At 42.1% G+C, this 13,079-nt stretch overlaps 1 protein-coding gene across 1 annotated transcript in view; it reads left to right on the forward strand.

The window, feature by feature from the left end:
* LOC308076900 (uncharacterized protein) overlaps positions 1–13,079 on the forward strand; it is a gene marked incomplete at its 3' end in the record, with an annotated part of 27,371 nt that continues 14,292 nt past the window's right edge. The window contains exons 1-2 of the mRNA XM_080417417.1: positions 1–250; positions 2,353–3,204. Coding sequence (XP_080273543.1) covers positions 148–250; positions 2,353–3,204 — 955 coding nt within the window. The 5' untranslated portion in view covers positions 1–147. The remainder of the gene's footprint in view (positions 251–2,352; positions 3,205–13,079) is intronic.

The following is a 13,079-nucleotide window of genomic DNA, read 5'->3' on the forward strand; positions in this document are numbered from 1 at the left end:
GGTCAAGTCACTAGTGTTCTACTGACCTCAGAGTCGAGACCATAAAATGTCAGACACCAAACGGTAAAACCGGGCCGCAAATGTCGACCACCATCAAAATGGACCGAAGGAGATGAACTAGGCATACTTGGGTTTTTTAAAAGAGAGATGTCGTCCAACAGCCTTTCAGCTGCAGCGTCACAGGAGGAACAGCCAGAGATCTACCAGCAAGCCATGCTGAAGCAGCCTGTGATAAAGTTACACAGAATAGGTGTGTACTGTTTTTATGTCCCTGTACACTTTTCTTTCGTCTTCAATAGAAACCAGATGTACAGAAATGTGGAGTGAGTGAGAAAGAGAGACAGAGAGACAGCCAGCCAGCCTGTCTGTCTGTCTGTCTGTCTGTCTGTCTGTCGGGCGGCCATAGCTGAGTGGTTAGTGAGCGGAGAGAGGGTGGGGGATTTTAGTGTGTGTTTGAGGAGCATAGATTTGGTCCGAAGTTATAAGATCCTAATTTCATGCATTTTAATCACAACTGGCTGCAAGAAGAATCAGTCATCAGGCAGGCCAGGAATCAGCCTAAATGTTGCAACGGCCAATCTGTGCCTGGCAGTTGCTGCTACCCTCTTAAATTAAGAACATTATCAGGTGGTAATACAATGGAGAAGTATTCTATTCTCTCTCTGAAAGTGTATTTCAGGCTGCTGCTGCTAAACTCCGCCCCCTACACACACACTCATGGTGCCGAAGCAGAGAGGAGAACTGCCCAGCCCTGGTCTCAAAGTGAAGTTGTTAACGTGTTAAAATGTCTTGGATAGACCACTGGAATAATAACTGTTCATCATGCATCTCAAATATAGGTCTACAGTACTACTAACCGCTGTTGTCATCTCAAATTGACCAGCCAAATTAAAATCCACGTCTTGCTCCAACTTCCTTGGATTAGAGCAGAGTGATCTCTCAGTGGATGCGTTTTCAACACAAATGCGCATATTATTGCCAGTCAGCTACTGTATGTAACGTTAGCAGGTTAAAGGGATAGTTCACCCCCAAAATTACGTTTTTTCTATCGATTACACAGCCCATGGAGACTTGAATTCATGGCGATATTTTAGTTTTTGTCGCATTTAATATAAGCCAATAATTTGATGACCGGCGCCTGGCGGTGGCTCTGGTACTGGAGACATTAGCATCTTTCCGCTGGTCATCATATTATTGGCTTGCAAAAAATCTGCATGAATTCAAGGCTTCATGGGGTGTGTAATTGATAGAAAATAAGATTTTTGGGGGGTGAACTATCCCTTTAACAATGGCTTGTTGAGCCTGTATGTGCATTTGACCACATAGGCAATCAACATCACTAATTAATGGCAGCTGTAAACGTCTGTGTCTTGTGTGTGTGTATGTGTGTGTGTGTGTGTGTGTGTGTGTGTGTGTGTGTGTGTGTGTGTGTGTGTGTGTGTGTGTGTGTGTGTGTGTGTGTGTGTCTGAATGTTTTCTGTAGCCTCCTAGATATCAAGGAATTCCCTGTAGAGCAGGGGTCTTCAACAGGGGGTCCTCAGAGTTACTTCAGGGGGGTCTCCAAATCTTTGTGTGATAGGACCCTTTTCTTTTATTTACATGAACTACTTGAACCCTAATATCCCTATATTCTGAGGGAAACTTTAGAAGAGGTAGTGTAGAGGGAAAAAGAGCAGACCAAGTACAGAGCCTAGGGTCAAGTTTACTAAGTACTGAGAGTTTTAAATGTCTGATAGATACACTGATCACAGTGCGGTCAAACAAGTCTATGAAGCTATCTATGGAAAGGTTTCATCTGCAACACAAATTGTATACAATATAATTATGTAGTGGGGGTCCCTGCTTCATCTCTCCCTCAGCTAAGGGGTCCTTGACCTGAAACACATTGAAGACCCTAGCTGCTGTAGAGAGTAGACCCTCCCTCTCCCTCAGGCTAAACTTAAAGTGACTTCTAAATTCCACTTCTCCCCAAAAGGACAACTTTATTTTCCACCCTGAATGACAAGCCTAATATTATTGTTGAATTTTGGCTATTTGCAATAACTGCAAGTCAATGTTCATAGGCATTGTCATTTGTCAGTATTTCTTTAGTTGGCAATAATTCAACTGTAAGCCAGTGTTTTGTCTTTTATTGCTAAAAAATAAATGATAAAAAGAAATTCTACATGCATAAAAAATAAATAAAAAAAAAAGCCCTCCCACATGATCGGATCGGTGATCGGTATCGGCTTATCAGACTTAGGTGGTCGTGATCGGCCCCAAAAAACCTGACCGGAGCATCTGTATAACACAGCTTGCATGTTAATTCAAAACATTTTATGTTTTTTTCTCTCTCCTCATTCTCCATCCCAGATGTCTTTCCTGCCCAACTCAAACGGTTCAGCCAGAGCAGTCATCTCAAAGCTCACCAGAGAATTCATACAGGAGAGAAGCCCTACACCTGTGACCAGTGTGGAACAAGGTTCAGCCATAAATGTATTCTCAAACGTCACCAGAGAATTCATACAGGAGAAAAGCCCTACCACTGTGACCAGTGTGGTAAACGGTTCAGCCATAGCAGTACTCTCAAAGATCACCAGAGAATTCATACAGGACAGAAGCCCTACCACTGTGACCAGTGTGGTAAACGGTTCAGCCATAGCAGTACTCTCAAAGATCACCAGAGAATTCATACAGGAGAAAAGCCCTACCACTGTGACCAGTGTGGGAAAACGTTCATTCAGAGCAATAATCTCAAAGCTCACCAGATAATTCATGGACAGAACCCCTACCACTGTGACCAGTGTGGAGCAAGTTTCAGCAGAAATGATTCTCTAAAAACTCACCAGAGAATTCATAGGGGACAGAAGCCCTACCACTGTGACCAGTGTGGGAAACAATTCAGCAGGAGCAGTGAGCTCAAAATGCACCAGAGAATTCATACAGGAGAGAAGCCCTACCACTGTGACCAGTGTGGAGCAAGTTTCAGCAGAAATGAGTATCTAAAGACTCACCAGAGAATTCATACAGGAGAGAAGCCCTACACCTGTGACCAGTGTGGGAAATGGTTCAAAACGAGAAGTGATCTCAAACATCACCAGAGAATTCATACAGGAGAGAAGCCCTACCTCTGTGACCAGTGTGGGAAATGGTTCAGCAGAAACTGTCTTCTCAAACGTCACCAGAGAATTCATACAGGAGAGAAGCCCTATCACTGTGACCAGTGTGGGAAAACGTTCAGGCACAGCAGTCATCTCAAAGAGCACCAGATAATTCATACAGGAGAGAAGCCCTACCACTGTGACCAGTGTGGGAAAACGTTCAGGCACAGCAGTTATCTCAAACAGCACAAGAGAATTCATACAGGAGAAAAGCCCTACCACTGTGATAAATGGTTCAGCAGGAACAGTGATCTCAAAAGTCATGAGAGAACTCATGGAGGAGAGAAGACCTGAGCTACCACTAACAGGAGATTTTGAGTAAAAAGATTCTCTGAAAAGTCTTACCTAAAAAAACATCACATTCTAAGATACTTTGGGCAATGTAGTGGTCACACTTACCGATACAACACAACACAACACAACACAACACACACACACACACACACACACACACACACACACACACACACACACACACACACACACACACACACACACACACACACACACACACACACAATATTCCTTGAATATTCTAGGCTACCACCCAGTATTCACTTAATTACCCCTAGGGGCCAAGATAATCATAAATAAATGTCTCAAGGGCTTGGAAAAGTCTTTTTTCAAAATCAAATTCTAACCCATGCCCACTTAGCCCGTACATAGCCCATATGGGTCCCACTTTTGTGATACCAGTTCTAACCCATGCCCACTTAGCCCATATGAGACCCAGACATGGGTGACCAGTTCTAACCCATGCCCACTTAGCCCACATATAGCCCATGGGTGACCAGTTCAAACCCATGCCCACTTAGCCCATATGGAACCCACTTTTGTGATACCAGTTCTAACCCATGCCCACTTAGCCCTTATGGGACCCACACATGGGTGACCAGTTCTAACCCATGCCCACTTAACCCACATATAGCCCATATGAGACCCAGAAAAGGGTGACCAGTTCCAACCCATGCCCACTTAGCGCACATATAGCCCATATGAGACCCAGACATGGGTGACCAGTTCTAACCCATGCCCACTTAGCCCACATATAGCCCATATGAGACCCAGACATGTGTGATCAGTTCTAACCCATGCCCACTTAACCCTTATGGGACCCAGACATGGGTGACCAGTTCTAACCCATGCCCACTTAACCCATATGGGACCCAGACATGGGTGACCACCAGTTCTAACCCATGCCCACTTAGCCCACACATAAACCTTCTGGGACCCAGACGTGGGTGACCAGTTCTAACCCATGCCCACCTAGCCCACACATAACCCATATAGAACCCACCAAACTTGCCCAGTTCAAGCCTGCGCCCACTTAGCCCATATAGAACCTATATGGAACCCACTACAATTGCCCAGTTCAAGCCCATGCCCACTTGGTACCCATGTAGCCCACATGTACTGGCTCTGCCGCCTGAAGAAGCTCGGAGTAGGACATCGCATCCTCAGGCTGTATTACAACAGTTCTGTTGAAGGCATCCTAACAGGCTGTGTCACGGCCTGGTACGGGAACTGCACTGCCCGAGAAAAGATCAGCCTACAGCGAGTAGTGCGATCGGCAGAGCGAATAATGGGAGGCGAGCTCCCAGCGCTCCAGGAACTGTACAAAAAGCGGTGCGTGGTCAAAGCCAAGCGCATCATCAAGGACAAGCACCACCCAAGTCACAAACTGTTCAAACCCCTACAACGACCGCGACCGGGCAAGGGGCTCTACCGCAGTATCAAGAGTTCCACCACCAGGTACTGGTGCAGTTTTAATCCGGCTGCTGTCAGAATGCTGAATGAGGCATAAGCCTTGTTCGGCAGCCTGACAACAGGAGGTACTGTCCAGCTGGTCGCAGACTTTTCTGGCTCTTCCTGAACACACCTGTGGATTATACCAGGGACAAATGACTTGGACTTAGCTCCCCCTCGGACACACCTGTGGACTACACCAGGTACAAATTACTTTTTGTTGCACTCCCTCATGGAGCTACTTGCGGATTATACTAGGGTCAGTCCACCCTAGGTGGACACGCACTGACCTTTTGCACCTTAAAGGAGAGATCCGGACATTTTAAGTGTTATCTTTGATGTGTCGTTAGTCACTCACCGACGTAGAAAGTGGTGTTGAGTTTTTCCAGCGATTCCCCTGTCGTCATTTTTTCGACCCCCTCCGTTGGCATAATGGGAGCGCGTGCATGAGTGAAATTCGTCTATTATAACCGATGCAAAGTAATTTTTTTCTCTACTACTGCTCATTGTAGAGTCTTTCTCTACCTGGCAACACTGAGTTGCCAGGTTCTGGGAGAGAAACAAGCAACCAGCGTTAGCTCGTTCGGCATTAGCGTTAGCTTCTCATGGACTTTCAGTGCATGTTTGAGTATCATGAGACTCTACAATGAGCAGTAGTAGAGAAAAAAATAACTTTGCATCGGTTATAATAGACGAATTTCACTCATGCACGCGCTCCCATTATGCCAACGGAGGGGGTCGAAAAAATGACAACAGGGGAATCGCTGGAAAAACTCAACGCCACTTTCTACGTCGGTGAGTGACTAACGACACATCAAAGATAACACTTAAAATGTCCGGATCTCTCCTTTAATCCCATGTATAATGCACTGACTTTTTTGTCTTTTTTTATTGTGCTCTTTTTTTTCTCTAAGCACCTTAACGTCCATAAGTATATCATGCACAGTATAAGTATATCATGCACACAGTATACATACATTGCTGCTATGCTCAGGCACCTTAGTTTTTTATTATCTCAGGTACTTTGTAAATATGTAGATAACTTGTCTGGCCTTCTGTTGTTCTCTTGTTTTGATCTCCTTCCCACTTGCCCCCCACCCCTCTTCTTCTCCCCCCGCCCCCTCTTCTTTCTATGGAATCTAACGTTGCGATGGGAACGATGTACAAAAACGAATTTCACCCACTTTTTTACCTTGTAAACCTGTGATGTGACAATAAACCTGATTCTGATGTGCCCCATATAGAGCGTGCCAAAAATCCTGAAGGGGGCGTCAACAAGTGTCTTTTGGTAGCTGCGGACATCTTTGAGGGGTAAAAACCAGGTTGACTTAACATTGCCCAATGCCACGCCCAATGCCTCGCCCCCGCAGGCTGATTTGCCCCTTCTGCTGGTGACGACACGTTGGCACGCTTAATAGGTCCCAGGTGGACATGTTGGCTGGGTAGATTTATTTATTTACTATTTTGTTGTAATAAAAGACAATATGTCTCAATATGTGCATGCCATACAGCTGAATTATTGCATATTAAAGAAATATTAATTCAAAACATTTCTACAAATATTGAATAGCATAAAAAAGGCAACATAAGGTCGGCAGTTGCATTATTGCACATAGATAGCCAAATGCATTAACTGTTAGGCCTGCCATTCCTCACTTAAAGTGAGAAGTCACTTTCAGTTTCATTTTAGCAACACGCACGCACGCACGCACACACACGCATTTGCAGCTGGTGTTAATTATCTTGCTTTGCAGGCTCTTAACTAGCGCTGGTTAACCTACTAATGTTACAACCTCTGACATGTGTGGATTTTAGTTTGTTAACTCAAGATGACAACAGCAAAGCTTGGGGAAAAGTTAGTATTCCTTCCTTCCTTCTTGAGTTGAGATGGTGCCGTGGTGTGTGTGAGGGGGGAGGGGGTGCGGGGAGTAATGCAGCTGCTAATGGTGCCTCTCTCAACTGAGAGAGGCACCATGTGTACTCCTCCATTCAGTGGTGCGTTACCGAAAGAGACTCAGCTGCTGTATACTTCTTCCTACAACAACAGTGTTTTACCAATCGGATAGTGCTGTTTGTATGTCTTGTAAACATTCAGTAAGATGTATTCGTCATTAAAATCATTTCAGCCGAAAACCGAATATGCATTTTTCGGACGAATTACATTTGGTGGCCGAATATTCGGTGCATCCCTTATATATATTCTCTTGAACCATTGAAATAAATAGATATTGATCAGCTGCGACTCACTAAGTAGTAGTTGTCAATAGGCTTCAGACATACAGTATGTGTGAGTACTGTTGTACTCACTAGTTCACCATGTGAGTACTTTAGTACTCACCTCACAGAAAAAACATTCATTACTCAGGCCACAGACCTGTGGATCATTCCCTCCCTGGTACACTTTTTAGGGCAGTGGTTCTCAAACTTTTTCATGTCAAGGACACCCAAAATGATATGCCAAATGTTACAATGTGGAAAATCCACAAAAAAAGATGTGAATTGAGATTAAAAAAATGCGAATCTCCTTAATGATCTTGAACTTTTGTACAGACCTGCGTTGTATTTCAGGACGATGAAGTGAGAAAGTTAGAAACAATGTAATGCACAACCACAGACTTTTTATTCCCTCCTGAGCTTCAGTAGAACAGTGTTATTTATTCTCAACTAAACAAGCCTTTGGAAGTTTCCCTTGCCGTTTGATGACATCATAGTTTCCAGTCTTCTGACTTTGAAAGTGAGTTCATTTCACAGATGGAAGGACATTTCTTAGTTCTCACTGTGAAATACAGTATGTCTTTACTAAATCTTCAGTGTTGGACATAGTACTCAACCACAGAAGTATAAATATTCCTGGTCAAAGTACAAGTGAAAGTTGCTCAGTAAAATGTGTACTTGGGTTAAAGTACTGGAGTACTTTACTTAATTACTAATTTTCTAATATTCAAAATGTCATGCTTTTTAATACTTAAAGCTACACTATATATGTGACTTTCCTCTTCTAACCCGGATGTGAACCCGGTGCTAACATTTTTACCATTGAGCTAATAAAGCCTGCCTGCTTGCTCAGGGAAACATTTAATCTGGACCATCAGGTCAGATCCTGTGTCTAGGTGAGACATGACCTTTGACACAATCTAAATGTCTCAATAGAAGAACAGGGAGACCAAATTCAACCACCTCAATTGTATTAGTTATATTGTATTAACATACTCTACCATACAGATTGAACAAAATTTAATTGTATTCATAAAAAAGTTACATAGTGCTGCTTTAAAGGTAGGGTAAGTGATATTTTTGTACTATATCAGAATATAGTACTATATTCTGATTGTAATCAATGCTAAAGAGCGTCACAGGGGTCTCTCCAGCTCTTTAATAAACAGAATATAAATACATTTTCAGGTAGGTGACAACATTTAAGCCAATCAGGAGAGAGCACTGACAATGCATTTTCTGTTTAATAAAGAGCTGGAGAGACATGGGAGACTCCTTTTACTGAACACCACTCTATAGCAATGAGTACTATCAGAATATAGAGCTATTTAACACTTATTTTAACCAAAGTAAATCCCTTACCCTACCTTTAGTATTCAGAAGTGCAAATTATAATTAAATGCATTGCTGTAATACAGTATAATTTTGACATTTCCCCAAAACATTCAAAGATTTTCCAGATTGTTTTCAAAAACACAATAATAGTGAAAGTAGCAGATCACAGCTGCCATTTTCTCTACATTTGAAACAGGGCTTAAGTAGTTCATTAATAATGCACTTTTTCCCTTCCTAGAAATGTAGTGGAGTCAAAAGCACAATATTTGTCTTTTAAATGTAATGGGGTGAAAGTCACAACTATTCGAAAATACAAGTACAGACACTCAAAAAATGTAGCGGTACTTGTTGAGTACAGTACTCACATAGACATACTTCATTACTGTGCACCACTGTAAATCTTCTAATGTAAATGCTGGATATCGTTGCTGTCGGGCAGAAACCTCTTACCTCCATATTGTAACCGTTTGTGTTTTTTCATAAATTAGTGCCCTATACTTGATCATACTACAGCGTCACAAAAGCATCAAAAGTAGCAGATCCACAAGCTCGGATCACGGCGCGAAGCGACACGTTTTGAGGTTGTAGATCTGCTACTTTTGCTATGTTTTCATTTGAATCCTGGAAACTAACAGTTTTGGACATACAAGGTTCCCACCCGACAGAGACGATATAATTTATATGCACATTACATGTTTTGAAATGATTGACCTACATACTGGTTGTGCATAAGATCATTCCTCCACAATGTAAAACAAGCAAACATTACACAGTCACCCTGAAACAATATTTTGAGATGGGGTCCGTGGTCCTTGACATTTTTGACAGTTTGAGAACCACTGATATAGCAACATAGGTTTTTCAGAAAACTGTTTGGATTTAGAGGACATTTTGTGAACTGTGAACTGCAGTGGGCCTTCAAGACACTATGGAGAAAGTGTTTTCTTGCCTGTTTGTTTACCACATCACCAGGGAGTGGGGGAATGATGTCACTGACTTCACTCCTTAACATGAATGTAAACAAATTTAGCGAGTCGACCTCAGCTGTGGGACTCATTACACTGCATTCACCACCATGGGGAGAGAGAGTTGAATTCATCATAACACATTCTGTTCAGCACTTGCTCACTATAAAATGTTGGTTTGAAAGTTTTTTGTGTCCTATATACGTGTGTGTGTGTGTGTGTGTGTGTGTGTGTGTGTGTGTGTGTGGGGTCAGCTACTACATGATGATGACAAGTACGAGTACAGAGCCATGGTGGAGAGCTTTGTAGAGTTGTGGGAGAACAACCACAACTGGCGGAGAAGGAAGAGTCCCCAGCGCCCGTCACCATCCGTAGGGACGAGGTGGAGACGGTTCCTCTGAGTGCACATCAACAACAAACTGGACTGGACCAGACCAGACCGACAACTCTGATACCCTCTACACTACAGGAAGGGACAGAGCAAGCCGTTCTTTCTTAGGAGGCTCAGGGCAGGCCTTTCAATGTGTGCAATAGGCTGCGGGGTGTGCCGATACACTAATTTCACCAAACGATACGATACGATATTTGGCTCACAACTTCGATACGATTTCGATACGATACGATACGCACTTTTTTATTATGAAAATATATGGGGGAGAGAAAATGCAAACAAATAATTATGTTTTTGCATTATTCAGACGCAAACTTGTAGCTTTTCAGCTACAATAGCCGTTTTGAATCCAAATAGGGCAATAGTGTGACACCTGACCCGAAAAAAAACAACATGTTGTCACCTTTTTCACCTCGGGGCTGTTTTCAAGCCTGATTATTATTATTGTAAAAAAAACTTTTTTTTTTTCTTTCGATTTTAGTTTTTTCCAAAACGATACATATCGTCACGAAAACATATCGCGATATATCGCGGGACGATATATCGGCACACCCCTAAGCTGCTACGGATGTTCTACCTACTTAGGTATAGGTAGGTAAGGCAGGCAGAGAGAGAGGGAGGGAGAGAGGGAGACAGACAGGAGAGTGAGTGAGTGAGTGAGTGAGTGAGTGAGTGAGTGAGTGAGTGAGAGAGAGAGAGAGAGATCTGTAATGTAGTGGAATGAGTGAGTCCTATTCTTTACCATGGTTTGTTTGGGGGGTTCAAATCACCTCAAGGGACAAACTGAACTAGCTAGTGAGGAAGCTACTAGCTCTGTAGTTGGACTTAAACTGGACAATATGGAGGTGGTTGTGTAGGGGAGGAAGGGGATGAGGAGGACCCCTGACCCCTCCCACCCTGTCTATGATGAGCTGAGGAATACTGCTCATCTTGGTCAGTCCTCTGTAACCATCAAGCCACAAAACCAAGCCCCCATAGCCTGTGTTCTGGTCTTGTATTAATGGCGTACGTGCTTTATTCAGGCACATTTTGTAAGTAGCACTGTAGCTACTTTTGATGCTTTTGAATCTGAATCCAGAAAAGTAACAGTTTTGGACATATGAGGTTTCCACCCAACAGAGATGATATGTACTACTGCTCATTATATTCACTGTCAGGCTCATATCTACTGTTGATAGTCTGTACATATCCATTCATTGATGAAAGATGTATATTACTGGTGTTCATTACTGCACATTATATTTATTAATAGCCTATTAATACATTGCACTATCCCAGTCAGTCCAAATGCAGATGGCTAGATGGAACTTTAAGTCTACATATTTCTTTTATTTGTTTTTGATTATCTATCTATCTTTCTACATGTATCTATCCTCTGTGTAGCTGTCTATCTAGTGTCACACTTGTCTAAACCTGTGAGTGATAGATATGCAGGAATTAGAGGTTAATTTTCCGTTCAGAGACACCTTGAAATGCACCATAGAGATACAGTTAATTTTACCTCGTCTTATATTACTGTAGCTCTGCATATGAAATACAGTTAATTTGACCTTACGTTACTGTAGCTCTGCATATGAGATACAGTTAATTTTACCTCGTCTTATATTACTGTAGCTCTGCATATGAAAGACAGTTCAGGTACGTGTTTCATTCTAAGATGCTGTGTCAAACCAAGAGGTGTAAAACTTATTTATTTTAACCGTTTTGTAAAGATTTACAAACTTCGTGCTTACTTCGTCTTTAACAAATTATCTTAATATTTATGAATTTCAGTAACACTTTCTGTTGACAAGCTGATTAAAGGGTGTTGTTAGGGTGTCCCTGCATCTCGGTTCATTTGTGCTTTTAAGTCGGTGGTTATATTACTGGGTGTTACTCATGATGACATGTCATTTTCTCATGGTGTAACCTAATGACATGTTGATGGCTGCTAATGGAAGCTTGGTGTTAAGAGTGTGAAGCTAAAACGTGCATGCTCAAAAATAATGGGACCGCTGTAACATATTGCTCGGCATTTGATGTTTTGTTAATTCATTTTTTGTCATGTGGTTCATCTCTTGACAGCTGCATCATTTATTTACACCGGTCCAGGCAACAACAAACCTCCAAGGAGATGAGCAATGCACTATACTATAGCACTATATAGCTAACTCTATGTTATGTGTTATCTGTGGTGGTAAAAGTACTCACATTTTTTACTTACTAAAAGTATCAATACTGCAATGTAGAAATACTCTGTTACAGGTAAAAGTCCAGAATTAAAAATGTACTTGAGTAAAAGTGCAAAAGTATTAGCATCAAAATATACTTAATGTACCAAAAGTAAAAGTACTCATTATGCAGAAGGTCCCATTTCACAAATTTACAAATGTATAAAATGTGTAAAAATTCCTTTGAAAATAGCAGATCTATAAGCTTGCGTTGTGAGCTTATAGATCTGCTATTTTCGAATTGCCAAAGTATATATATATATATATATAGGTCTGAAGTGGTTTTGTAATAATAATCCAAATCTACAAAGTAACTACGGTAGTAACTAAAGTTTTCAAATAATTATAGTGGAGTAAAAGTACAATATTTGCCTTTGAGATGTAGTGGAGTAGAAGTAAAATGATAAAAAATTGGAAATACTCCAGTAAAGTAAAAAATACCTACAAATCTGACTTAAGTACAGTACTTGAGTAAATGTACTTAGTTACTTTCCACCACTGGCAATGCACCATACGGTCGTCTACGTATGTGTTATCATTGATGCTAATCAACATTCTCCACTGTGGATAGCCTTAAATTAGTACTCTCACCCATAATGTACCTGCAAGAATGATATGAATAATTCAGGTTATGTAGTGCGTGTGTGCGTCAACTTATTAAATTGTTCTCACACCATGCAACCACTACCCGCTCCATTCTAAACCACCACACACAGACATACACGACCATGTACGCACGTCGCACGCACGCCGCACGCGCACACACACACACACACACACACACACACACACACACACAAATACACACAACGTGCATAAACTCTCCACCCAAGCTGTGTTGCCGAGGACATTTTCAATTAATCAAGGCTCTCTCATCAATATTGCATCCCCCCCTGCAGCCAATCACTCTACTTCAGCCATTTAATGAGGGGACACATCTAGAGGGACATCATCCACACATTACTCCCCTCAATCACATATACAGTCAACACTCAGGAGGGCTGCATGCGGCCGCTGTGGCCAAGGCCCCTTATTAAAGCCATGCCATCATGTGTGCCCCCATGGAAAAAGCCTGACA

This window comes from Gymnoscopelus braueri (assembly GCF_963280865.1).
Source record: "Gymnoscopelus braueri genome assembly, chromosome: 21".
In the NCBI taxonomy this organism is placed as follows: Eukaryota; Metazoa; Chordata; class Actinopteri; order Myctophiformes; family Myctophidae; genus Gymnoscopelus; species Gymnoscopelus braueri.